This window comes from Salarias fasciatus, chromosome 23, assembly GCF_902148845.1.
Source record: "Salarias fasciatus chromosome 23, fSalaFa1.1, whole genome shotgun sequence".
Lineage (NCBI taxonomy): Eukaryota > Metazoa > Chordata > Actinopteri > Blenniiformes > Blenniidae > Salarias > Salarias fasciatus.
Genome location: NC_043766.1, coordinates 8,687,826 through 8,715,536, shown reverse-complemented (window position 1 = coordinate 8,715,536; position 27,711 = coordinate 8,687,826). Strand labels below are relative to the sequence as shown.

The 27,711-nt window shown below is 39.3% G+C and overlaps 2 protein-coding genes and 1 long non-coding RNA gene across 3 annotated transcripts in view; 1 reads left to right on the top strand and 2 right to left on the bottom strand.

The window, feature by feature from the left end:
- Nucleotides 1-5,369: 5,369 nt before the first annotated feature.
- On the bottom strand, nt 5,370-11,316 carry LOC115382008 (calmodulin-regulated spectrin-associated protein 2-like). The gene is made up of 3 exons (XM_030083655.1): nt 11,292-11,316; nt 6,560-6,678; nt 5,370-6,189 (listed from the first exon to the last, which is right to left on the bottom strand). Exons 1-3 carry the CDS (start codon nt 11,314-11,316, stop codon nt 5,884-5,886), a joined length of 450 nt encoding a protein of 149 aa, XP_029939515.1. The 3' UTR covers nt 5,370-5,883.
- Nucleotides 11,317-13,476: 2,160 nt separating this feature from the next.
- LOC115382352 (uncharacterized) lies at nt 13,477-18,487 on the top strand. The gene is made up of 3 exons (XR_003930527.1): nt 13,477-13,488; nt 14,527-14,531; nt 18,423-18,487. It is a non-coding gene; the product is annotated as an uncharacterized LOC115382352 (long non-coding RNA).
- Nucleotides 17,569-27,711, bottom strand: part of LOC115382348 (calmodulin-regulated spectrin-associated protein 2-like) — a 48,866-nt gene continuing 38,723 nt past the window's right edge. The window contains exons 12-20 of the mRNA XM_030084086.1: nt 25,255-27,376; nt 24,184-24,320; nt 23,450-23,673; nt 22,851-22,947; nt 22,383-22,448; nt 21,293-21,408; nt 19,499-19,617; nt 17,916-19,255; nt 17,569-17,581 (exon numbers count right to left, since the gene is read on the bottom strand). Of these exons, the coding sequence (XP_029939946.1) occupies nt 18,950-19,255; nt 19,499-19,617; nt 21,293-21,408; nt 22,383-22,448; nt 22,851-22,947; nt 23,450-23,673; nt 24,184-24,320; nt 25,255-27,376 (3,187 nt within the window). The 3' untranslated portion in view covers nt 17,569-17,581; nt 17,916-18,949. The remainder of the gene's footprint in view (nt 17,582-17,915; nt 19,256-19,498; nt 19,618-21,292; nt 21,409-22,382; nt 22,449-22,850; nt 22,948-23,449; nt 23,674-24,183; nt 24,321-25,254; nt 27,377-27,711) is intronic.

The following is a 27,711-nucleotide window of genomic DNA, read 5'->3' as shown; positions in this document are numbered from 1 at the left end:
TTCCCATCTTTACGCCCAAGCGCAGCTTTAAAACCAAGGCCAGCAACAAGTAAGTTTGTTCAGTGGTGGATTTTGTTTGGCATGACTTATTCTGAAAGAGTCTTAGAAAGTGCTCAGTTAATGAGGAGTATGCACAATAAGAACAGGCATTCTGGGTATTTACTGTACATCCAGGTCTGTTATTTCGAGACAGTTCAGGAAGGGACTGCACTGTCATTGAGAACTGTTTTTTCTTTTTGTTTTCAGTGAGCGATCAGCTGTCCGACATCCCCATGAGCGTCCCTCTGGAGCCAGCAGAGAATCCGTATGTAGCCAAACCCTCAGAGCACTCTGTCACAAAATGTATTACAAAATGTGCTGAAAATGTGATGTACATCGTATTAAATGTGATGTTGCTTCTCTCACACATATATATTAGAGCATATCTGACAGATTAGTTTACACTGGTCTAACAACATTTAGCAGAACTCTGCAAAATCTTCATTGATAAGAAATGAAAACTTCAGTTCCAAAATAATGTTTACAAAAGATGTGCACATTTAGGAAACTTAATCTCCAAGTCTCTCTAAGCCATCTCCAGAGACACTCATTTCAGGGTTTTTTTTTCATATTTATCATGCATTTGTTATTTCAGTTAAAACACTACTTGACACCTTGATGTCTGTTTGAAAGCTAACATTTCTGCTGTTGTACTTACAGATGATTAACGTGGCTGAAATGGACATCCCAGAGGAGGAAAAGCTCAAGATTGTCCTGGAACAATCCTACAATTACATGAAGTGAGTCTTATGCGTCACACATTTCTGTCTCTTTTATACCATCTGCTTTTCTGTTGTCATCTGTGCTCTCATTTTTTGAGCCTTCATTATTAAATACATTATATTTTCTCTTTCTCTCTTTCAGTTTAACCAAGAAGGCCTGCACCCTTCATCCTGAGTATGTTTGCCATCGCTGTGGAGTTCCTGGCCACCACATCAGAGACTGTACAGCAATCAGGGTGAATATCCATATGTCTCATTCAGCCCACCTTCTAACAGTGCTCAATTTTGCGCTGAACTTTGACACGAATCCAGAATTCTGTGTTCAGACTTCAGAATGACTTCCACATCATTCTTGTCAAAGCCATCTGGGTTACTGGGAATTAAGCAAAGTCTAAATTAAGGCGTGTTAACTGTTGATATCTGTTTACATTTGCCAGGAAAATGACAGACCAATAAAGAAAACAACAGGCATCCCTCGCTCCTTCTTAGTTGAGGTCGACGATCCTAGCATAGATGGAGTCATGATGACGAACTGTGGACACTATGCCATTCCGGCCATCAACACGTGAGTGACAATCAAAGATTCCATGTCTTTTGTTTCAGTGCTGTTTTTTAGGAGTGCAGGAAATTAAGCTTACCTTTTCACCAAAAAAACCTTTGTCAATAATGGTGCTTTATGAAAGATTGCTCAACAAATGTTGATTCATTTGTTTCCATTGTTGTCTGCCTGCAGTGAGGTGTATGCTCTGGAAAAAAAGAAAAAGTCAGTCAAGTGTACAAAGCCTGTGAAAATGCATGACAGGCAAGAGACAGAACCGCCGACAGTCAACAGCTCCGAGAGAAGCCGGAAACGGAGCAGAGAGGGGGGTACTGAAGAGGAGAGGAGGCAAACAAAGAAACACAAAGGACAGAAATGAAAAGACGAGAACATATTTATTTATTTATTTATTTATTTATTTATTTATTTATTTATTTATTTATTTGTTTGTTTGTTTGTTTGTTTGCTTGCTTGTTTATTTATTTATTTATTTGTTTATTTATTTATTTATTTATTTATTTATTTATTTATTTACTTATTTATTCATTTATTTATTTATATACATATACATACACACACATATATATTATATATACATATTTATTTATTTATTTATTTATATCCATATACATACACACACACACACACACACACACACACACACACACACATATATATATATATACATATATATATATATATATATATATATATATATATATATATATATATATATATATATATATATATATATATATACATACATATAAATATATTCAAAAAATAAAAAAAAAGTAATTCAAACACAAATTCTTCTGTGGGTTTTTTACTATATAGATTCATTTTTTGATGCTATTAAGCCATTGAATGTCCACTTCATGACCAGTTAATCTGGTTGGTTTTTCTGGATGGTGGTGCTCACCAAAAAAAAACAAAACAAAACAAAAAAAACAAATGCTAGTGCAGCTGTAAGTATAAAAGCTCCATGTATGGAGTCAATATCCCAACTTTGGTTCCATTCTCTTTCATAATCATATCTTTTAATAAAAGCCAAAAAAGGTTCAGTCTGGATCCTGAATCCAGATTATCTTCTGGTTCTTGCTAAAAATGCGAGCGCTTCAAACTTTAAATATCCTCTGTTTGTGTGACAAATTTTATCCCAGTCCGTCACCAAGATTTCAAGCTATTCTGTTCAGTGTCTCACAACTAAGAAACCAATGGTGCTGAGAAGATTTACTTCCTGGCAGAGGCAACCTTCTGTGCACTAGTGTGTTTGAGATTTTTGGATTTAAAACATTGCAATTTGAGCTCCATTATAACAAATGGGGTTAGCAAATGTCTGGTGACTTGTAAAAGACAGAGGATATCAATAACAGGACTTGATCATGCTGCTACATAGGTCTGATACTGCACAATTCATGTTTTCAGCTACCAAACCTCCACTGTGCATGAAAACATCTCTGTGTTGGAATTACAGATAGGGTTTCCATTGAAGCTAGAAGGAAGCATGCAATGTGTGTGCGATTTGTGTGCAGCATGAGAGGGGAGGGTAAATCAAACTTGATGATCTAGTCCATTGTTATAAAATGTTTACCACCCCCCCCTCCAAAAAAAAAAAAAGATGAATATAAATGATTAGCTTTAAGTTTCATCAAAGAAACAAAAATTTGTAACACTTTTATAGATTTATTATATATATTGGAAGGTTATGTGACAACAAGGTTATGTGATCTCATGACTGATGAATGAAATTTATGGCACTTTTTTAAAGAGGACACTGGTAAACTGGTCAGGTTTGACAGGAACGCTACATGAAAATGAGAAATTTTACTTGTTTATAAACGTTTGAATAGGTTTGACAAAGGGACGGAAAATGTAGGACAAATAGAGGCGTGACTTCCAGTTGAAAAGTGAAATCCCTAATCTAACATGCTTACAACAGTAGTCGTTATTAAAGTCTTGCCTCGATTGTTTAAGGAGTATACCCAAAATATTGCTTTACAAAATCAGAATCCATAAATCCATCCACTTTCTACACTGATTTAGCCATCACACAGATCCATCCATACCTACAGAAAATTGAGACTTTTAAACACACAGCTTTTGAAGTTTTACAATTTGATTCAGAGCTGGACTTCAGTGTATTGCCACTGTTGTAATAACCATCGATTTAAAGTGTTTAATTAACAATGAAAAGAGTAGTACCTCTCAACCGTCTTTACAGAGGACTGATTTCACCTTATACAGTGAAAACACCTTCATGCAATCTGCTGATTGTGTAAAAGTGTGTTATGCAGAACTCCATTATTGAGAAAATGACTATCAATTTTAGTTCTTAATTGGAATATGTGTGAATGTATCATAAAAAGCTATATGGACCAAAGTCACCTGGAAATAAGTCAGACGTTGTAGCATTGTGATTGCTCTTATCCTGGGTAGAATGCACTCTTTATACATCATGTTTCTTTGGATACATTATGCTGCACTAGTGCTTGATACCAGAACATTTTGTCTCAATTTCTATGCATCTACTAAAAGAAAGAATAATAAGACAAAAAAAAAAAACGATCTGAAACCAAAGCAGGAATATGTGAAATTCCATTTCATGTAATTGAATTTCAAAGAAGACATCACTTTACAATCAAAGTCAAATAAATGAGCAATCCATGCTTTATTTTATTGAATGCAAAAATAAAACAAAGACAAACCAAAATTGGACTACATGTTCAGCAACATGCTGAATGACAGCACGTTGCCAAAACAAAGTTATCATAGTGACTTGATAGCTCACATAAACACACTATACAATATCATTACAGCTCCAAAACATCTTTTCACCTTGGCCATAATCAGCCAAAAAGCAGATGGGCACGAACTTCTGTAGACCAAAGTTTTCCAACAAACACTGGAGAGAAATACTTCTTCCTTCTGTCATCCTTGATTATATATAAAAAAAACAAAAAACTAAAACCTACTCACTAACTTTCATAAATATCCCCCCAGTTAAAAACAAAGCACCAGGTAAGCAGAATTAGTCGAAATTCGTACCTGCAAATGGTGTTGACTTGATATTTGGTGACAAAAACATGGAGTCTTTACCCGTACGCAGCAACAGGGATTTGCCTCATTCTGCCTTGCATTATTATTTAAATATAATCTACTAAGAATGGAAAAAACAATCTAGTCAAAGTTCCATAATGATACTACTCTAATAATAATGACCTATTTAGGACTCGTTGCATTTATAGTCGACAGAGAAAATGTGCTGCGAAGATACACTCTTCACTCCTCTAATGTGAAAACCCACTTGTGTGATGACAGACTGACAAATGCACATCGAAAATGACAACCATTTCATACTGTGGTCTTTTTTTCAAAAAAGAAAAAAAGGGCAATACTGACCGAAAAGTACTAAGATGAGTACACTTCAGCTTGAACTTGGATCTTTAAAGTACTCAAGTAAATTTTTCACTCAATCATCATCAATGTTTAATATTCTTCATTCATATTCCCAACAGCGGTGGTTGGGAATGTGATTTTAAGATCAACATATAAGAAAAAAACAAAATAAAATACTGAGCTGTGTTTTTTGTTCACAAACCTGCTGTGAACCAGCAGCAAGGAGATCTGCATCACTGGATCGCCATTTCTTTTGGATGCAACACGACAAATATACTGATTGCCTCCGAGGCCAAACATTTAGTAAACTGCAACATTTCTTCATACACCAAAAAGTAACCACTGCAGCTTCAAAAGGTGACAGAGTGTCTGTGTATTCGCACATTGTCCATTACTGCAAAAACCACTCTGTGGGCGTCTTCACCCACAGGCTGATAACCAGCCATCCAGGGTCATATCCTGCTTTCTCTACACGATTTGGGAAAAGCTGAAACCGATTGGCTTTGTCAAGCTGAACACACGAAATCTGTGTGGCTAATGCTAGCTGTATGAAAAGTACGTTTTTGGCCCTTTAGTGTTTTACTCACCGTGATACACAAACTGTTTACTCACAGAGATGAAGACAAAAGAACAAAAGAGTTCCTGAAAATACAGGAAGAGCAGTTGCTTTGCAGTCATCTCATTACACTCTCACGCTGAACCAAATAAGGCCACACATCAACAGGATAATGCAAACACAAACCAACCTGTACATGAATTAAAACATTCAGTGCTTCAGTGTACCCAGTAAACTGTTCTGGCATTCATACTGTCTGTTTTTTTTGACGTTTGGCACATGGAGAACAAGTACAACACTCAGACGTAGCCTCGAAAAAAACTGACGCCAACATGCCCAATCCTTACAAACACGCACATGACTACATTTACATCATTCCTCGACCTTGTCATACATTCCAGTTGTTCACAATTGTTGAGTTCTGTCACATCCAGTCCAGATTATGCAGGATGAGCGAGGACGTGAGTGCAATGACAGGAGAAACAAACGTATAAAAGGACAAAAATGCATTCATCTAACTGGCGTTGCAGGTGTTTGAATCTTTATGGATATGTACAGTGAAGTGCAATTTTAAATAGGGTCTTTCCACTCCGGGGAGAAACTACAATGTTTACAGGAATTGAGTTCCATTAGGACTGGACAGGCACTACTTTTTTTGGAGTGGCTGGCTTCTTGGTTTGCCAGAGGTGGTTGTGGATGGTCACTGCGTCCACGCTGGCTGACATGGTCTTCGCTGGTATCTGGCTAAACTGCTTCTTGTCCGAGTTGTATTTATAAAGGCCCTCAATCATCTTGCGTGTGATGCTTTTGGGGCCGATGCCCGCCAGCTTGTTGATCTCCTCTGTCTCGGGGCAGTAGGTGTAGAGAGAACGAAACTGGCAGCCAGAATCTCGGAACAAAACCAAGAAGTTGTTCGCTTCGGATTTCTCCATCTCCTGGAAAGGTCAAGAAGGAAAAGCTCATCAGGCAAAGAGGTAACAACTTCCTGCTTCTATTGCAGATGCTTTGAAGACTTGACTTTTTCATGTACCCTAATAAAGATAAGCTGGTGTGTGAATGTGTGTGTGAATGGGTGAATGTGTTAATGCAGTGTAAAGCGCTTTGGGCTCTGTCAATGCAGTGTAAAAGCGCTATATAAGTGTAGACCATTTACCATAAGTGTAGACCATAAGCGGACCTCAACGTATTTATGGGAGACTTTTAAAAAAAAGGGACTTGATTTTAAATAATTAAAAGTAAACAGTAAATTGAAGACTTCAGAGCTGACTGGGCAAAGACAGTACAGTGAGGCCTCCTTGCTTTTACCTCCAAGATCTTGTTCTTCTGCCCCTCGTTGACCTTTCCAGCGAGGCAGCAGTGGGCCAGAGCATTCTGGATGATGTGTTTATTAGACTTGGCACTGGGCTCCTTGTACAACTTTGGTCCTGAATGAAAACACAAGGTAGGAAAGTCAGTGTCAGGCTGTCGCGATCGCAACCACTTATTTATGTCACGAGGAAAAAAAGTCTTCTCTCCCTATTTTTACCCTCCTCTTGATAAATAATGGATGAGGACACTCATTATTGTCAACAATTCCCATTGCCTCGTTTGTTTGCGTGCTGCCAGGTGGCCCACCGTCTCCAGAGGTCAGAGGTCTCCTTGGGATGCTGAGTCCATCCAGCTACTCCCCAGCTACAAGTTTAACCCCTTTTTACAGTGTGTCATTTCACTTAAAATAAATCAAGATCTAGAGATGTAACAATTAGGGGTGTGCGATATGACAATATAAGATCGTTAAGGATTATAACGTCGGGACGATCTCATAAATCAGGAAGATCGTTAAACCGTATACAGGGCACGTTCTCCTCGTTGTTTTTTCACCTGTATATAATATTTTTTGGAGTGATGATGTTACCTGAAAGCTTTAGATAATATTAACTAAATATTCCCTCTAGTGCAGTTATCCAGATACATAATAGATACATGCGGAGCAAAATTAAAGATATAATACAACATTTTCTCGAAAAGACGAAGCCCCACGTCTGTTACTCACTTTTTGAACAACGCGCATGCGCCAGACCATCCGCCCGGCTCTCCTGCTTCTCCCACAAAACGCGGAAGTGTACGAGCGCGATCTCCTCTTCTCCGGCGTGCACGGCTCTGTACAGTTTCTGCGATCCGCCTCGCTCATAAATAAAGCTTTTTTTTCCGAAACAGCTACAGTTTCATTATGTCAGACTCGCCATCGGTAAGTACGAGCTCAGAAGCTCACCGGCTACATAAACACTCTGAATGCGCATGCGCAAAAGAGAGAAGCTGATTGGGCGCAAGCACGGAGAACCGCCTTACGAAAGCAGCTCGTCAGAATGATTGACAAACAGACCCACCAATTATTTAGGTGATCCACCCGGAAATCAAAATGTTGTATTACACCTTTAACCATGATTTTAAAAACAAAACAAAAAAAAAAAAAGAAACGCGCAGCCCACCGCCAGGGCTGCGTTCGGGACGCAAAGGCAGCTAACAACGAGCTGGGCGCTGTGGAGCTTTTCTGACTGGCGCTACTGCTGGGTGGAGGCTGTGTCAGGCAGAGCTGGTTTACAACAGCAGTACGGGATCTACAAGAGATCAGCCGCCATAGAAACACCCCGAAAAGCTGGAGAGAGACGCTGAAGCTAGCACCGATGCTAACGCTAGCTAGCGAGCTACCGCTCGCAGTTCACAAGCTAGCATGAGGGATTTTACATACAACAAATCACAGAAATATGAAAAGACACTTAGTGAACATACCATCAAGTTAACAGCTGAAACGGCCCTTTAGTCTGATAACTCGTGGAACGTCTTTGATTTAATGGGATTATGAGGGGCTCTATTTCAATGGAGACAGAGCCCTCTAGTGGTCATATAGCGCAACTATTAAAACTATATCCCATTAAAACTGCTATAAAGCTATTTGATGTGTTTAGTTTCTTGTAAAAAGTGACTTTATTGATCATTATCTTTTACCTCATTTTTAAAAGGAGATAAAAGCTTAGATCTCTGAACAAAAACTTGTTCTCAAGCAGCTGTATTATTCACTCAGGTTATAGACATTAAAGTTAAATTGTTTTTGTTCTGAATTGTTGCCCTTTAAGAGGTAACCAGCTAAGTTTGCATTTTTTTTTTACCCTTTTTAATAATCTATTTGGTGTGTTTAGTTTTTAAAGCCAGTTTCTTTAGCTTAAATTGTCTTTTTTTTTCTTTTAGGGTTTTACATGTTTAAATACATTTTATACGTTTTATATGTTTAACATTGGGGAAAAAATGGTCAAACTTGCAAATTAGTCTCGAAAAATCAATATAAAAAAGAATCGTGATAAAATCGTGATCGTGATATTAATTTTAAAAAATCGTGATATGACATTTTTGCCATATCGCCCACCCCCAGTAACAATTATCTAAATGTTTTATTTATACACATTAGATGACCAAAGTTTTAAATATTAATGTTTTAATCTATTAATAATACTCTTGGATTTCAGCCTCATTCTTCTTATTTTGGTGATTTCCCATGATCACAGCAGATGCTTTTCATTCAACATCCTCCGTTTCCTTGGTCCTTCCCTCCTCACACCATCTGCATGCACGTCCTTCATAGCTTCCTACCTGAACCTCCTCAGGCCTCTCTTCTTGTTCAGCTGGCCCACCAGATGATCCAGTCCGGCCCACAAGATGACATTCGCCAGCTGTGACAAATTATGACTTTATCTGCTATATATTTATTTGACCACATTGTTTTGATTTATTTTCTTTCCACTTTAGTTTGTATTATGTTCTGAGTCTGTTCAAGTGATTGGGATTACAACTCAGATGTAAAAATGTGTCAACATTAAACAAAGTTTCTATATTTTTAAGTTTTTCTGAAGATTACATGAATGGGCTGACTATATCTTTGACTTCCAGCTACATGTAGCCAAATGTTGTTTTTTTTTACTTTTGAAGACCTGAATAGCATGATAATACGAAAAACCACAGTGATCTGGAAGTTGTAGTTATCGGTTGTTAAAGAATAGTTCATTACCTGCAGCATCTTAATGATATAATACAATATAGCACTTCAACAAAACAGAGGTTTAGAGTTGGAGCTATGCTATTATCTGTCTGTCCAGGCTATTTGTTTAGCATGTGCAAATCAGTATTGACAACCTGCAGAGAAAGACTAAACACACCTGTGTGCATTTAGAAGCACTGGTGTGAGGGATGTCCTGTTCTTGAACTTTTTCATTCTGTCCACACCTTATCCATGTTTATGTGCCAGTTATGTCCAGCAGATGGAGCCAAACACAAATGCATAACACTAACTTCAAATTCCATCACATTTAATATGAGAGAGAGAGAGAGAGAGAGAGAGAGACAGAGGAAGAAGAAGAAGAAATTGAATTGAATTGAGAGAAAAGGATCCATTGCTACAGTAAATTGTGGTCCATCTCAGGGAAACTGGTTTGCAAAGAAAGCTGCACGTCCACAATACCACTACTTCAATTACTCAACGTGGATGTTCAATGTCGTCTAGTGGAAGACATGAAGACTCTGCAATAAACAGAGACCGACAAATCCAGTTCATTGCATCCATTCCCACAGATTATAATTCATTGTGCTTATAGTTGTCAGTCCAGGGAAACAGAGAGACAGCTAAACAGACAATGACCCACTCTGACGCCTGATGTTGGAATAGAGGAGGAAACATGAGAACCAGACCCACAGAGGCACAGTATGAATACGAAAACTTCCCACAGGAATGATCCATTGACCATCACTGTATAATTAGGTGGAAAGAGATGACAGTACTAACAACTACCAAACCATACCCTCATAAAAGTACTAATCAAAAATTTCTCATAAATTTGAAACTAGGTTTTCTTCTTGCAATGCGTTGTCTCATAAAATTTCAAATAATAATGCTTTTTTTATATATTTTGACAGCATAATACAGTCAAAAAATCAATAAAACGAAGACATTACAGGTGCCATTAAAGTTAAAATATGAAGGAAAAGGAAAACTATCAACAAAAATGAAAACATTTAAAAATCTAAAAATTGCTTGTGTGTTAAAGCATTTTTTTAACACACAATGGCTTAAATGTTTTGCTCTATTTCACATGTGTTGTCTAAATACACACTGACACAAAGATGTCCTCCTCAGATTTTTTTTTCTGATTTAGCCCAAACACTGCTGTATTTGCAGCAGTGTTAAATTATACTCTATACCAGGTGAAAACTGTAAGTCTTCTCATGCTGTCCTGTTAACTGACAGTAATAAAGACAACAGTAAAAAAGGATCCCTTCGATCCCTTCCTTGAGCAGCTGCATTGATGTGAAGCATGCCTCACACAGGTTTCTGTCTGGTAGAAGGTCATGAAATGGTTACAAGTTGCTGATGCTGGCTGCTTATGAAAGACTGAGAGAACAGAAATATAGGCCTGTGATCTAAAGTGGGGTATGTACCTCAATAGAGGTTCACCGCAAAGATCCAGTGGATGTGTGTGACTGCATTTGTGTGTGGATCTCACTGCATTTTTTTTATTTTTATTTTTTGCTCATTAATGCCAAAGTCACGTGACCGTGGTAAGAGCCTATCATAAGTCACATGTCAGTAATTCAAGCAGCTGCACAATTGTTTTTGCACATAATTATTTTTTTGCCCTTGAAAGCTTGAATTACGTTTTGTATTTGCAAACTACACTGTGTTTGCTTGTTTGTAAATTGTTGACTGTGAATCAAACATGTTTTGTGTATTTGAAAGATTTTAGTTGTCATGGTGACAGCGCAAGGTGCTGCTTTCAAGGACCGGCAAAAAAAATGGACAAGAATTACAAGTATTGTAAGAAAATAACAACGACGCCATTTGAATGTTTAAATAATGGTGCATGGATGGACACTGGTCACAAGTGTATACTAAGGAAAATATGTATACTTTGTGTATACATAAACGTGTTGAATAAGTGTTGAGTTTTCTGTGACAGTAAGATGTCGGACCGTGGGTCCGTCACTTGAACGCAGCATGCACGTGTTTTCTCACGTGCGGGCATGACGTCACCAACCATTGCTTTGAGGCACATTCAAATTTTTCAGTCTCATTTTGCTCCGTGTTTGGTTGCATTTCGCACGTTCGAGTACTTTCTGGTGTTGGAAAAGTCCAATTTACAGTCAAAACTGCTCACTTTTGCTGTTATTTTGTTCTCGCCGACGTTCCCGGAGTGAAAAAGCATCTGTAGCATCGAGAGGAGTCCCTGATTTGATCATGGCTTTTGTACATTATAAGTTTTTCTCCCAAGTTAGCTTCAAGACACTGGTATTTCACCGCTCCCAGGTCACGCTGAGTGAATTGAAGAGGGAGATCATGAGCAGGGAGAAACTTCACGGCCGGAATAGTGACCTGCAGGTCACTGACGAGCAGAGTAAGACAGGTAATGAAGGGGACATATGCACTGCACTACTAAGGCCTTCACAACAGATCCGCCTGAACCAATCCATCTCTCAATAACTATTTTAAGTCTATAATTTACATCTTATTATACAGATATGCATATAAAGAGCTGTTGCATAGCAGATAGATACTTGTGCAGCCAGCATAAATGCCTTTGCTGAAGTGCACAAATCTCCAACTACATCTGTGCACATAGAATGAGCATGAACAACTTAATAAAACAGCAATGTTATTTAGGAACAGCGGAACATTTTACTCACCAAAATCCCGATTATTTGTAAACAAAATCCATCCTCCTTTCCTTCCTTAAAAATAGTCCAATTGCTCTGTCATATAGATTATCCGTACGTTTCAGTTCCATCAGCATCTCGATTGCCATCAAATCCAGGGCTGAAAGTGGAACTTGCCCTCTGGCATATGTTTTCCGGTCTTCTTTTTCTTCTTCTTTGGAATAATTGCGGGTGGCGACCAACCACTTAGGTGCATACCGCCACCTACTGTATCTCTTGGTGAATGTAAACCAGAAGGCCTGGATACGCTGCTGTTAGTGTACGCCTGCTAGAAGGCGCTGAGACGCCAACTCGAAATCTGATTGGTTGAAGCAACTGTCTGACACTTTACTTTACTTTACTGAGTCATCAGGAACGGACTGTGAAGGCCTCAGGCAGATTTCTTTGACCCGAGCAACAGCATATTATGCAGGGACTGATACCTGTGTGTTTATGGTGACTTTGCAAAGCACAAATGCAAAATAAGCATTATCAGGACAAGATTATCTGCGGATGCAACATTATATTGCATAATTAAATAGGCCAAAAGAAGAAATGGAGTGTCATAAAGACTGAATGAATGAATATCATGCTTGGAAAATGAACTTCTCATGGATATGATTCAAATGATGCTGGGAAACGGGCCTTGTCTGAACAAATACAATTGTTCATCATAGTGCAACTGTGACCCCATGCAGACTGTTTGGTAGAGAAAATGAATGTTGACACAATATGACTAAAAACAACTATGAATTAATACAATGTGACCAGAAAATGTTGCATCAAAAGCTCCATAATAAACAGACACAACATGGTGCAAAATGATCTTCTCTGATTGTGTGAAAATCATGTCGTCTTAAATAAAATGAGGATAAAATGTAATTGTTGTTGCAATGATGTGATCATTAAACTGCAATCCTCCATTTGTGTGTTAATCTCTTTCAGAGTACGTGGCTGGTGATGCTGTGATCCCTCTGGGCTCCTCAGTCATCATCAGAAGGATTCCCATCTTTACGCCCAAGCGCAGCTTTAAAACCAAGGCCAGCAACAAGTAAGTTTGTTCAGTGGTGGATTTTGTTTGGCATGACTTATTCTGAAAGAGTCTTAGAAAGTGCTCAGTTAACGAGGAGTATGCACAATAAGAACAGGCATTCTGGGTATTTACTGTACATCCAGGTCTGTTATTTCGAGACAATTCAGGAAGGGACTGCACTGTCATTGAGAACTGTTTTTTCTTTTTGTTTTCAGTGAGCGATCAGCTGTCCGACATCCCCATGAGCGTCCCTCTGGAGCCAGCAGAGAATCCGTATGTAGCCAAACCCTCAGAGCACTCTGTCACAAAATGTATTACAAAATGTGCTGAAAATGTGATGTACATCGTATTAAATGTGATGTTGCTTCTCTCACACATATATATTAGAGCATATCTGACAGATTAGTTTACACTGGTCTAACAACATTTAGCAGAACTCTGCAAAATCTTCATTGATAAGAAATGAAAACTTCAGTTCCAAAATAATGTTTACAAAAGATGTGCACATTTAGGAAACTTAATCTCCAAGTCTCTCTAAGCCATCTCCAGAGACACTCATTTCAGTTTTTTTTTTTCATATTTATCATGCATTTGTTATTTCAGTTAAAACACTACTTGACACCTTGATGTCTGTTTGAAAGCTAACATTTCTGCTGTTGTACTTACAGATGATTAACGTGGCTGAAATGGACATCCCAGAGGAGGAAAAGCTCAAGATTGTCCTGGAACAATCCTACAATTACATGAAGTGAGTCTTATGCGTCACACATTTCTGTCTCTTTTATACCATCTGCTTTTCTGTTGTCATCTGTGCTCTCATTTTTTGAGCCTTCATTATTAAATACATTATATTTTCTCTTTCTCTCTTTCAGTTTGACCAAGAAGGCCAGCACCCTTCATCCTGATTATGTTTGCCATCGCTGTGGAGTTCCTGGCCACCACATCAGAGACTGTACAGCAATCAGGGTGAATATCCATATGTCTCATTCAGCCCACCTTCTAACAGTGCTCAATTTTGCGCTGAACTTTGACACGAATCCAGAATTCTGTGTTCAGACTTCAGAATGACTTCCACATCATTCTTGTCAAAGCCATCTGGGTTACTGGGAATTAAGCAAAGTCTAAATTAAGGCGTCCAAGAGTGAATGTCTTTTAGATAGTTAACAGTCGGTGTTAACTGTTGATATCTGTTTACATTTGCCAGGAAAATGACAGACCAATAAAGAAAACAACAGGCATCCCTCGCTCCTTCTTAGTTGAGGTCGACGATCCTAGCATAGATGGAGTCATGATGACGAACTGTGGACACTATGCCATTCCGGCCATCAACACGTGAGTGACAATCAAAGATTCCATGTCTTTTGTTTCAGTGCTGTTTTTTAGGAGTGCAGGAAATTAAGCTTACCTTTTCACCAAAAAAACCTTTGTCAATAATGGTGCTTTATGAAAGATTGCTCAACAAATGTTGATTCATTTGTTTCCATTGTTGTCTGCCTGCAGTGAGGTGTATGCTCTGGAAAAAAAGAAAAAGTCAGTCAAGTGTACAAAGCCTGTAAAAATACATGAAAGGCAAGAGACAGAACCGGCGACAGTCAACAGCTCCGAGAGAAGCCGGAAACGGAGCAGAGAGGGGGGCACTGAAGAGGAGAGGAGGCAAACAAAGAAACACAAAGGACAGAAATGAAAAGACGAGAACATATTTATTTATTTATTTATTTATTTATTTATTTATTTATTTATTTATTTGTTTGTTTGTTTGTTTGTTTGCTTGTTTATTTATTTATTTATTTATTTATTTATTTATTTATTTGTTTGTTTGTTTGTTTGTTTGTTTATGTATTTATTTATTTATTTATTTATTTATTTATTTATTTACTTATTTATTCATTTATTTATTTATATACATATACATACACACACATATATATTATATATACATATTTATTTATTTATTTATTTATATCCATATACATACACACACACACACACACACACACACACACACACACACACACACACACATATATATATACATATATATATACATATATATATATATATATATATATATATATATATATATATATATATATATATATATATATATATATATATATACATACATATAAATATATTCAAAAAATAAAAAAAAAGTAATTCAAACACAAATTCTTCTGTGGGTTTTTTACTATATAGATTCATTTTTTGATGCTATTAAGCCATTGAATGTCCACTTCATGACCAGTTAATCTGGTTGGTTTTTCTGGATGGTGGTGCTCACCAAAAAAAACAAAACAAAACAAAAAAAACAAATGCTAGTGCAGCTGTAAGTATAAAAGCTCCATGTATGGAGTCAGTATCCCAACTTTGGTTCCATTCTCTTTCATAATCATATCTTTTAATAAAAGCCAAAAAAGGTTCAGTCTTGATCCTGAATCCAGATTATCTTCTGGTTCTTGCTAAAAATGCGAGCGCTTCAAACTTTAAATATCCTCTGTTTGTGTGACAAATTTTATCCCAGTCCGTCACCAAGATTTCAAGCTATTCTGTTCAGTGTCTCACAACTAAGAAACCAATGGTGCTGAGAAGATTTACTTCCTGGCAGAGGCAACCTTCTGTGCACTAGTGTGTTTGAGATTTTTGGATTTAAAACATTGAAATTTGAGCTCCATTATAACAAATGGGGTTAGCAAATGTCTGGTGACTTGTAAAAGACAGAGGATATCAATAACAGGACTTGATCATGCTGCTACATAGGTCTGATACTGCACAATTCATGTTTTCAGCTACCAAACCTCCACTGTGCATGAAAACATCTCTGTGTTGGAATTACAGATAGGGTTTCCATTGAAGCTAGAAGGAAGCATGCAATGTGTGTGCGATTTGTGTGCATCATGAGAGGGGAGGGTAAATCAAACTTGATGATCTAGTCCATTGTTATAAAATGTTTACCACCCCCCCTCCAAAAAAAAAAAGATGAATATAAATGATTAGCTTTAAGTTTCATCAAAGAAACAAAAATTTGTAACACTTTTATAGATTTATTATATATATTGGAAGGTTATGTGACAACAAGGTTATGTGATCTCATGACTGATGAATGAAATTTATGGCACTTTTTTAAAGAGGACACTGGTAAACTGGTCAGGTTTGACAGGAACGCTACATGAAAATGAGAAATTTTACTTGTTTATAAACGTTTGAATAGGTTTGACAAAGGGACGGAAAATGTAGGACAAATAGAGGCGTGACTTCCAGTTGAAAAGTAAAATCCCTAATCTAACATGCTTACAACAGTAGTCGTTATTAAAGTCTTGCCTCGATTGTTTAAGGAGTATACCCAAAATATTGCTTTACAAAATCAGAATCCATAAATCCATCCACTTTCTACACTGATTTAGCCATCACACAGATCCATCCATACCTACAGAAAATTGAGACTTTTAAACACACAGCTTTTGAAGTTTTACAATTTGATTCAGAGCTGGACTTCAGTGTATTGCCACTGTTGTAATAACTATCGATTTAAAGTGTTTAATTAACAATGAAAAGAGTAGTACCTCTCAACCGTCTTTACAGAGGACTGATTTCACCTTATACAGTGAAAACACCTTCATGCAATCTGCTGATTGTGTAAAAGTGTGTTATGCAGAACTCCATTATTGAGAAAATGGCTATCAATTTTAGTTCTTAATTGGAATATGTGTGAATGTATCATAAAAAGCTATATGGACCAATGTCACCTGGAAATAAGTCAGATGTTGTAGCATTGTGATTGCTCTTATCCTGGGTAGAATGCACTCTTTATACATCCTGTTTCTTTGGATACATTATGCTGCACTAGTGCTTGATACCAGAACATTTTGTCTCAATTTCTATGCATCTACTAAAAGAAAGAATAATAAGACAAAAAAAAAAAAAAAACAATCTGAAACCAAAGCAGGAATATGTGAAATTCCATTTCATGTAATTGGATTTCAAAGAAGACATCACTTTGCAATCAAAGTCAAATAAATGAGCAATCCATGCTTTATTTTATTGAATGCAAAAATAAAACAAAGACAAACCAAAATTGGACTACATGTTCAGCAACATGCTGAATGACAGCACGTTGCCAAAACAAAGTTATCATAGTGACTTGATAGCTCACATAAACACACTATACAATATCATTACAGCTCCAAAACATCTTTTCACCTTGGCCATAATCAGCCAAAAAGCAGATGGGCACGAACTTCTGTAGACCAAAGTTTTCCAACAAACACTGGAGAGAAATACTTCTTCCTTCTGTCATCCTTGATTATATATAAAAAAACAAAAAACTAAAACCTACTCACTAACTTTCATAAATATCCCCCCAGTTAAAAACAAAGCACCAGGTAAGCAGAATTAGTCGAAATTCGTACCTGCAAATGGTGTTGACTTGATATTTGGTGACAAAAACATGGAGTCTTTACCCGTACGCAGCAACAGGGATTTGCCTCATTCTGCCTTGCATTATTATTTAAATATAATCTACTAAGAATGGAAAAAACAATCTAGTCAAAGTTCCATAATGATACTACTCTAATAATAATGACCTATTTAGGACTCGTTGCATTTATAGTCGACAGAGAAAATGTGCTGCGAAGATACACTCTTCACTCCTCTAATGTGAAAACCCACTTGTGTGATGACAGACTGACAAATGCACATCGAAAATGACAACCATTTCATACTGTGGTCTTTTTTTCAAAAAAGAAAAAAAGGGCAATACTGACCGAAAAGTACTAAGATGAGTACACTTCAGCTTGAACTTGGATCTTTAAAGTACTCAAGTAAATTTTTCACTCAATCATCATCAATGTTTAATATTCTTCATTCATATTCCCAACAGCGGTGGTTGGGAATGTGATTTTAAGATCAACATATAACAATAAGAAAAAAACAAAATAAAATACTGAGCTGTGTTTTTTGTTCACAAACCTGCTGTGAACCAGCAGCAAGGAGATCTGCATCACTGGATCGCCATTTCTTTTGGATGCAACACGACAAATATACTGATTGCCTCCGAGGCCAAACATTTAGTAAACTGCAACATTTCTTCATACACCAAAAAGTAACCACTGCAGCTTCAAAAGGTGACAGAGTGTCTGTGTATTCGCACATTGTCCATTACTGCAAAAACCACTCTGTGGGCGTCTTCACCCACAGGCTGATAACCAGCCATCCAGGGTCATATCCTGCTTTCTCTACACGGTTTGGGAAAAGCTGAAACCGATTGGCTTTGTCAAGCTGAACACACGAAATCTGTGTGGCTAATGCTAGCTGTATGAAAAGTACGTTTTTGGCCCTTTAGTGTTTTACTCACCGTGATACACAAACTGTTTACTCACAGAGATGAAGACAAAAGAACAAAAGAGTTCCTGAAAATACAGGAAGAGCATTTGCTTTGCAGTCATCTCATTACACTCTCACGCTGAACCAAATAAGGCCACACATCAACAGGATAATGCAAACACAAACCAACCTGTACATGAATTAAAACATTCAGTGCTTCAGTGTACCCAGTAAACTGTTCTGGCATTCATACTGTCTGTTTTTTTTGACGTTTGGCACATGGAGAACAAGTACAACACTCAGACGTAGCCTCGAAAAAAACTGACGCCAACATGCCCAATCCTTACAAACACGCACATGACTACATTTACATCATTCCTCGACCTTGTCATACATTCCAGTTGTTCACAATTGTTGAGTTCTGTCACATCCAGTCCAGATTATGCAGGATGAGCGAGGACGTGAGTGCAATGACAGGAGAAACAAACGTATAAAAGGACAAAAATGCATTCATCTAACTGGCGTTGCAGGTGTTTGAATCTTTATGGATATGTACAGTGAAGTGCAATTTTAAATAGGGTCTTTCCACTCCGGGGAGAAACTACAATGTTTACAGGAATCGAGTTCCATTAGGACTGGACAGGCACTACTTTTTTTGGAGTGGCTGGCTTCTTGGTTTGCCAGAGGTGGTTGTGGATGGTCACTGCGTCCACGCTGGCTGACATGGTCTTCGCTGGTATCTGGCTAAACTGCTTCTTGTCCGAGTTGTATTTATAAAGGCCCTCAATCATCTTGCGTGTGATGCTTTTGGGGCCGATGCCCGCCAGCTTGTTGATCTCCTCTGTCTCGGGGCAGTAGGTGTAGAGAGAACGAAACTGGCAGCCAGAATCTCGGAACAAAACCAAGAAGTTGTTCGCTTCGGATTTCTCCATCTCCTGGAAAGGTCAAGAAGGAAAAGCTCATCAGGCAAAGAGGTAACAACTTCCTGCTTCTATTGCAGATGCTTTGAAGACTTGACTTTTTCATGTATCCTAATAAAGATAAGCGGACCTCAACGTATTTATGGGACACTTTTAAAAAAAAGGGACTTCATTTTAAATAATTAAAAGTAAACAGTAAATTGAAGACTTCAGAGCTGACTGGGCAAAGACAGTACAGTGAGGCCTCCTTGCTTTTACCTCCAAGATCTTGTTCTTCTGCCCCTCGTTGACCTTTCCAGCGAGGCAGCAGTGGGCCAGAGCATTCTGGATGATGTGTTTGTTAGACTTGGCACTGGGCTCCTTGTACAACTTTGGTCCTGAATGAAAACACAAGGTAGGAAAGTCAGTGTCAGGCTGTCGCGATCGCAACCACTTATTTATGTCACGAGGAAAAAAAGTCTTCTCTCCCTATTTTTACCCTCTTCTTGATAAATAATGGATGAGGATTTCTGCTGGTTGGGTTTGTCTCTGCTATCACTTCATCTCACAAAGGAATGTGAACTCTGAATGCAGCACAGGATCAAGAATGTTGGATTGGAAAAGCAGAAGGCAGCACCATCAGAAAAAAGAAAGCTCCCTTCTTACATTCTGAACAACTGACTGAAAATGAAAAACAAAACAAGAAAACAGAAGTCAGACAGGAAAAACATTCACTTTTCCTTCTATTTCTTTGTTGTATCAATCCGTAAAAATCAGTTTCTTTTCACATATTTGTAAACGACATGCATTTGTGGAATGGGCAAAAACCAATGAGCCCACAATATCTTGTTTTTAGCAATAAGAGGGATAACTAGACTTTTTATTTGAAGGGTGTAACTCAAATATTCAGTCACAACTGCTACCTGTCCAACACATTTCACAACATAAAAGGATTTCAGACAAAATAAAACTGATTGAATTTTTTAAATCTGTTGTTCGCTTTCATTTGTTGATTTTAAATCATGTTACTGTCAAGTCACTGCTGAAAAAAACGTCTTTGATCACAATGGGATTTACCTAGTTAAATAAAGGAATCAAAAAAGAAGAAACTAGAAATTGGCACTCAGAGAGCGCAGACCTCCGCCACAGCTGAAATCAGTCACCAACAACAAGAACACCATATATAATAAAACAACATTGTGATCGGAGGTGTGATCGGAGCGTAGCGCTGCAGCGTGCGGTGCCTCTCTCTCTCGCCCTCTCTCCCTGTGTGTGTATGTGTGTGTGTGTGTGTGTGTGTGTGTGTGTGTGTGTGTGTGTGTGTGTGTGTTTATCTGAAAAGGAAAACCGAAAGGCAACATAATTTATGTTATTTTACTTCATTTTAATGTGAAAATGGACCGGATTCTCTCGTATTTTCCGTTCCTAACTTCCTGTGTGGTGCGATCTGCTCTGTCCAGCTTTACAACTGGCGGTGCACGGCGCGCACGGCTCGCAGAGCAAATAGAGAGGAGCGGAGCGCCCGCGGTCCACGGCGCGCACGGCGCTGTCCCGCGCCTCCTGTATGAACCGTCAGATAGGTTAACAGGGGCGCCGACCTGAAACTCGGTGCGCAGCGCTTCTGCTTCCGCGTGCGGTGTGTCCTGTGTGAACCAGGCGTTTGTCGCCCCCGTCTGCGAGCCTGCCCAACCATGTCAAAGACTGCCCTATCTCTCAATGATAAAGAATCCTTCAAAAAATTCCTGGATCCAGACAGTGATCCGGATCATCACCAAAATTTAATGGATTCTAAGTTAGCCCAAGACCCATCTTTCCACAAAGTTTCATTGCAATCTGTCCATTACTTTTTCCGTAATGTTGCTAACAGACCGACCAACCAACCAACCAACCAACCAACCAACCAACCAACAAACCAACAGACGGACGTGATTACATAAACTCCTGGCAGAGGTAACAATCTACCAAACACATATTTCCTTACTATATTTGTATGTCTCTCGAGAAAGTGAGATGATCAAGTCTCACATATGTACAGTACGTAGTTCACAAACGACAATGCACTCATTGACCTACCAGTATATTCTGTGTTGGATGTAACGGAGGAAGTGGTGGATCCATTTTCCCAGTCCTTCTCACCATTCCTGCTGCTAGAGCAACTCGGAGAGAGGAAGCCATCTGCAGAGTCAGGTCTACCATGTACACACACACACACACACACACACACACACACACACACACACACACACACACACACACACACACACACACACACACACACTGAGTGTTAGATCAGCCTTTTCTTTTTTTTAATGTGCAATTCTCGGTTTAAACTTAAAAATTTGGTTGAAGTTGAAGTGCTGTGACATCTTTACTGCAAGCATTAAGCAGCAAGACTTGCAAGCAAGGCAGCGAGTGCAGTTTAGTGCATTTACGGCCAACAAAAGTTCCAACCAAATAAAGTGCAACACATGGCTTTCATTTGCTCTGTATCATTTTAAAACGGGCAGAACAACAAATTCCGTGAGTTTTCAGTTTGTGATTATGGGAAATTAATACCATATATCCCACTATAGCTTAGAGATGCACTGTTCTACCCGTGTGACTGTGAGGATAGTGGGAAAGTCATACAGTAAGGGCAATTAAGGAAAAAACTTTACTTAAATATAAAATGTTCAGTTTGTGAGACAAAGTCTCCACATTAACAAGTCATTGTAACTTTTTCTTTCTCCTGGTACTGGAATTGCAGGTTTAATTTGAATCATATACAGCTTGACACTACTTAAACCATGAAGACTAATGACTTGATAAGATGGAGTGGTGGGTCTGAATTTATTTTTGTGCTTCGTTGTGCGAAAAACAGTGAAAAGGAAGAATTTGTGAGGAAGGCACAGCAGAGAAGTAATTGCAAATAATAGCAAAAGTGACATTTTATGAAGTTTTGATGGCAGTACTGAAAAAAGAAAGCATTACACCAGTGCTGGGGAGTTTAGAATGAGGATTATAGATGAAGATTAAACAACAAAAAAACCAAAAGCATTGTTGTGTCTGAATCGAGTGCTCGCCCATCTCTGATAAAACCTGCTGTGAGGGAAGGGTTTCAGAGCAGGATTGGGCTCTAGGCAGTGTGAAGTGGCTCAAGACTTAACGCTAAGCAGAAACTAACCTCCTCCTTCTCAGTTTAGGAGACCTCAGAAAGTAGAAGAGGCTGCCAGAAGCTAAACTAGCACTCCTGACATGTGTGACAAGCAGGAGAGAAAGTAATAAAAAAAAAAAAAAAAAAAAAAAGGAAGAAGTTACAGCAGTGAAGTGGACTGGATGCAAAACTAAATGCATTTTGCTACTTCTTCTTACCACCTGTTACAACAAAAACACCTGCTGTTACATCAGTGATCACTGCAGTTTTTCTGCTAGCTCTCTGTGAATTTACTCCATACACTTTATTACATACACATTTAAAGTTAAAGGGTTTAACAAACTTGGATACCATGATGGATACTATTCATTAGCAGTATGCCATGACAATAAATCAACATTGGACACTGCTTTATGCCTAAAAGAAAGAAAAAAAACTGTGAATCAACAGTACAAAAGCCTGAGTCACCAAACTAAAGGAGGCGTGAAAACATCTTACCTTGGTCCTCTCTTGTCAGAGTGAACACTGTCACTGTCTCCAAGGTTGAGGGAAGCCAGGGACAAGCTAGAAACTGAAAAGACACGTTGGCGTGAACCTGGATGTGAAGAAATGAAACGTAGCGAACCACAACACAGTTAGACAAGACGCCACCGATGAAGACTTCACCACACTGTGCGCTCTGTTTGTGTCAAGCCCGTCGAAGGGCAATGCAGTCTCTGTGCTATGATGATTCAGCTTTACCTCTGTTCGATGCATGTGAAACAGACATACACACAACGACTAATGCATGAATGAAAGTCTATTAATGTGGATTAGATAAGGGTGTATTACATTTGCATGGAACGCACACGTGCATACTTCTTCTGCATTGCCCTTTCAGGAATCAGAGGGTGGAGGTGGAAGTCATCCTCCCATACTTTTAATATCTGTGTGTAGTTATGTAAATCATTTATGCCAGGAGATTTTAAGGACGTAATATATATATTTCTTTATGTTTGAGTGGCACCTGGCAGAGTGGCAGCAACACAATGATAAAACAGATGGGGTGAGCTGGACTCTCTGGTTTGGGAAGGCGTGTTGCCGGTTGCCTTGGTTACCTGTGGCAGCCCTGACTGGGGTTTTTGGGGAGTCTATAGTGTCACGATGGATGGACTTGGGGCGACCCCGCCTCTGCTTGGCCCCAGTGGCTGGCCGAGCTTTGATAACAGAGTCCATGTCCTCCATCAGCTTCAGCTGCTTCCTCCTGAGGTACTCCTGCTTGATGAACTCCTTCCTCGCCTTGTCCTCCTCCTTCCTGATCCGCTCCTCTTCTGCTTTCAGTCTGAACAGAGGGACAGATATTGGATCGACAAGAAAAAAACAGTTATCAATTTATCCATATTTATTCAGTAATCAAATGAACTGCCAGATGACAGTCAACGATCACTAATCTTAACAACTCGACTAACTTATTTTACAAGGAGTTGCTAATTTACCAGTTTCAAGCAAAAAAAAAAAAAAAAAACTTGTGAAAATTGGCTATAATTAAGAGATACATTTGACTGTCAAGTTTTACATTTTCTTTCAGGTATAAAATATAAAATGAATGCATGCTAATTAAAAGAACTTAAAAGAAGAATCATCTGCATGAGGCCAACATTTAGCTCTAATTTGACATTAGGTGTGAATGTGAGTGTGTCCAATCGCCTGATTCTCTGTGTTTGTAATGTGTTGGACTGGCGAGTTCTTCAGGTGGGTAGCCTGTTTGCACTTTACAACCCTGAATTGGATAAAGTTGTATTGAAGATGGGTGGATGGATGGGAAACTATCTATAATAGTAACTATGCACACCGGGCTTCCTCTTTCTTCTGCTCCAGCTCAGCTTCCAGCTGCATCTTCCTCTGCTGACTCTCCTTCTCCCTCCTCAGCCTTTTCTCCAGCAGTGCAGCCCTCTTCTGAGCCATGTTCTCCTCGGCTTTTCCATCCTCCTATAGGAAACACAGACAGGAATGCAAGCTCAAAGATTAATACAATTTTTATATTTAATTCATTTCATGCATCTTTTTTGAACCTATGGTTTTTTGAGTTTGGATTTTTTTTTAATAAAAGGTAATGACATTAATAACAATATTTCACGGTTTTTCAGGTATAGCTCCTTCCTCTATGGTCAATGTGCAAACTTCATTATGACCTTAACCAATAAATTATTTCTCTTTTGACAGGAATACAACTTTACAATGATGTTTTCTTTGTTTATTTAATATACATAGCATATGGTTATGGCTACAGCCCTGTGTTAGAAGCATTAAATTCAAACAACAGGTGTAAGATCTTACACACTGTAAATATGCTGTGGATAGAAAATCATCCTTTTACTAAAGATGCCTGTAATAAAATTAGTCAACACATATCTTCAATCTAGGTACAAATTCATTCAACGTAGACTCGAACTCAGTGCACATCCCTTTTATCCACCCTCATAATATCTTATCTACTGTAACCCCTCTACCCTCCGATACTTCCACAGCTGTGTTTTAATTATTCAAAGCAGCCCCAGTTTTCTGACCTACATCAAAGCTCCGACAGTAGAGAGCTACAATCTAACAAACTATACATGGGCAGATAGTGCAGTCCTCCTCTCTCAATTTTCGTAAACAATAATTCATCTCATTGTCAATACAAGAGTTTGTCATGAAAACAAACATGACTATACTTAGAAAAATAAAGTTTCTTCTTATTATTATTTGGATTTGATTAAAGCTTGTGCAATCATGTTTTAAAAAAAGCATATTTTTTGTTCCATTTGGGTGATAGTACTTCTACAAAAACACATTTAGACATGGTAAGCCATCGTTAGATTAAAATGTTAGGACAGAGGGCATTATTTTTGCATTTTGTTTATTCGTCTATTTGAAATCCTACCTTGAAGAAGAAACCATGGCATGTCTTCTGTTCATCATCCTGAGCTTCCACGTTGCCCTGTTGTGCCTCCAGTCCATCGTCAAGGGGCAGATACTCCAGGGGCTTCACGACTGACAGGGGTACCTCTATCAAATTACTTTTGGTCTGACTGGAGGAGTCTGGATGAGGGGGAATTTCTGTGGGCGTCACGGTAAACGTCTCTACCACAGGGTGAGCCAGAAACTCGGGGAAAGATGACTGCATGGTGGGTTTGAGTTCTACAACAGATGTCTGATCTTCAGTATTCTCATAATCTGCCTCGATATCGGCAGTCGCAGAGTGGCCATGAGCTTCTGCTTCCAGCTTGCTGACATTTGTATCTACTGCACCTTTTTGGGGCGAGTGGACGATGCATACACTTGCCAGATCTCTCTCTGGGGAAATCACCGATTCAGTTTTCTTGCTTTTGTCTCCATCTCGAGTTACAGTCTCTGGATTAGCAGTTGCTGGTTTCTCGCTCATGTAAGCGAAGGAACTTGCCAACGGCTGGCAAGGAGAAAATCTACGTAGTCTTGGGATGCTATCGACAGACTGCGGCGCAGTCAGAATTCGATTGTAGGGGGCCAACTTGAGCTCGTTTGGCCGAACAGTTCGAGGATTACGTGAGTGGAAGGAGGCCGACTTGCGTTTAATGCTGGTCGGAGAGCGGTGGGCAGAACGAGGAGAGTCTGCGGGAGAAGAGGGTCCTGAGGATCGAGTGACAGCTCGATTGTGTTTTTGTGGCGAGGGGTTTGTATGTGAAGGAGGGATTACCCATGATTGTTGATGCTGTTGTTCCCTCATGGCCATAATCACTTCCTGTTGCTGAGCTAATCGCTGCATCTCTGTCTGCAGGAATGCCAGAGAATGGTTGAGTTTCTCGATGGAGCGCGTATACTCAGTGAGATCTACTTCAGTCAGTTGAGCAGAACTCTGGGCTCCTTCCTCACCTGCACCGGGCGACTTTTGCCAACAGGAAGCTGTGCTGCTTTGTTCTGCCCCGTCAGGCGTGTCTGAATTGCACCTCCCAAATTTAAAGGAGGGACTTGTGCTTGCTGACTGTCCCTCTCCTTCAGTTTTCCCGACTTCCTCTCCACTAGCAGCTCCATCGCCTTTCCTTTTCACCACGTTGAGGAATGCAGAGTGTCCCATCTTTTGCCGATGTCTTGTGAAAGCAGCTTCCACTTTCTTCTTCTGTGCTTCAATGGCTTTCCGTTTCTCCTCCAGCCTCATCCTTAGCTGCACCATCTCTGTAGCCATGACTTGTGCTGGATCATTGGGTGGAAGTTGGACACTTGTAGAGGGCTTCTGAGGGGTGAGGGCTGGCGGAGTGTGATGGATGGGGCTGTGCTCGGGGGTCGGTGCCCAGGAGACAGATAATGGAAGGCCAAACTCAGAGCCCTCTGGTGTGGTCTTCAGGGAGCTGCTGCTGCCCCGACCTGAGTCAGGTGCTGACGGATTCAGCTTTTTCATCTTCTGTTCGGCAAAGCTGGTCATCTTCACCGCTGAGGGGGATTTGCTGAGACTGCTAGGACAGGGGCTTGGCGTATCCATGTCCAACTCCATATTCACTGAACAGTCTTTCAGAGAGGAATCTTCGTCTAGCATATCTTCTGTTCGGATATGGATGCCGGTGTCAACCTCTGTAGTGTCTGTGATGCTCAGAGGACCTTTAGAGTCTCCCTCAGACGTTGCATCTAAGCCAGCAGCAGCAGCAGCCCTGTGGCTCTGACTGTGCAAGAAGAAACCATTGTTGATGCCTTCTGCTGGAGGCCTACTTGGGCTATGGACGATCTGGAGGGCCTCGTCCATGGAGGGGCCTGGTGCCATGACACCTCCATGCCCATTGGCGAATGCTTGCATGTCAGCGTCCATGACAGCAAGGCTATCGGGGCAGCCCTCTTCTTCGATGGCAACGCTCTGACCATTTACTGGCTGGAAGGACAGGTTCCGCTTCATTCCTCGGGGCATGTGGTGCACCTTGAAACCAGAACCATCGTCGGTGCTGATAGACCTGACCATACCACGCATGGAGGACGGAAGGGCAGAAGCACTGTCCTCCTTACTAAAGGGGATGTCAAAAGATACTCCGTAGGGCCCAGACCTTAACAAAAGACAACGAAATAAAACAGTTATTTTCTATACTTGATGAGAGAATACATCAGAAAATACATGTTAAAACACTTAAAATTAAAAAACTGTTCTTTTCTTCTGTTGATCTCAAAGTTATAAACAATCTTATATAAGGGATTTTTCACATTTCTCAGTCTGAATAGATTTAACGTGATCAATCATATCACCTTCCTCAAACACACACACACTCCAACAAGGCAAACGAAACCGTGACATGCGAACAGGGAGAGGTGGGAACAGACGTGCCAATCTTGGGATTGGAAGATACCAACAGAGACACAGTTGGGCCATCACTAAAATTAGACC

What these genes read in the sequence shown, in the direction of transcription:
- LOC115382008 (XM_030083655.1), bottom strand. Translation starts at nt 11,316, where the DNA reads ATGGTTGGTGACGTCATGCCCGCAC. An exon ending in TGGTGACGTCATGCCCGCAC is followed by an intron (nt 6,679 to 11,291) that starts GTGAGAAAACAC and finishes GTTTTCATTCAG; the next exon opens with GACCAAAGTTGTACAAGGAG. An exon ending in AGAAGAACAAGATCTTGGAG is followed by an intron (nt 6,190 to 6,559) that starts GTAAAAGCAAGG and finishes TGACCTTTCCAG; the next exon opens with GAGATGGAGAAATCCGAAGC.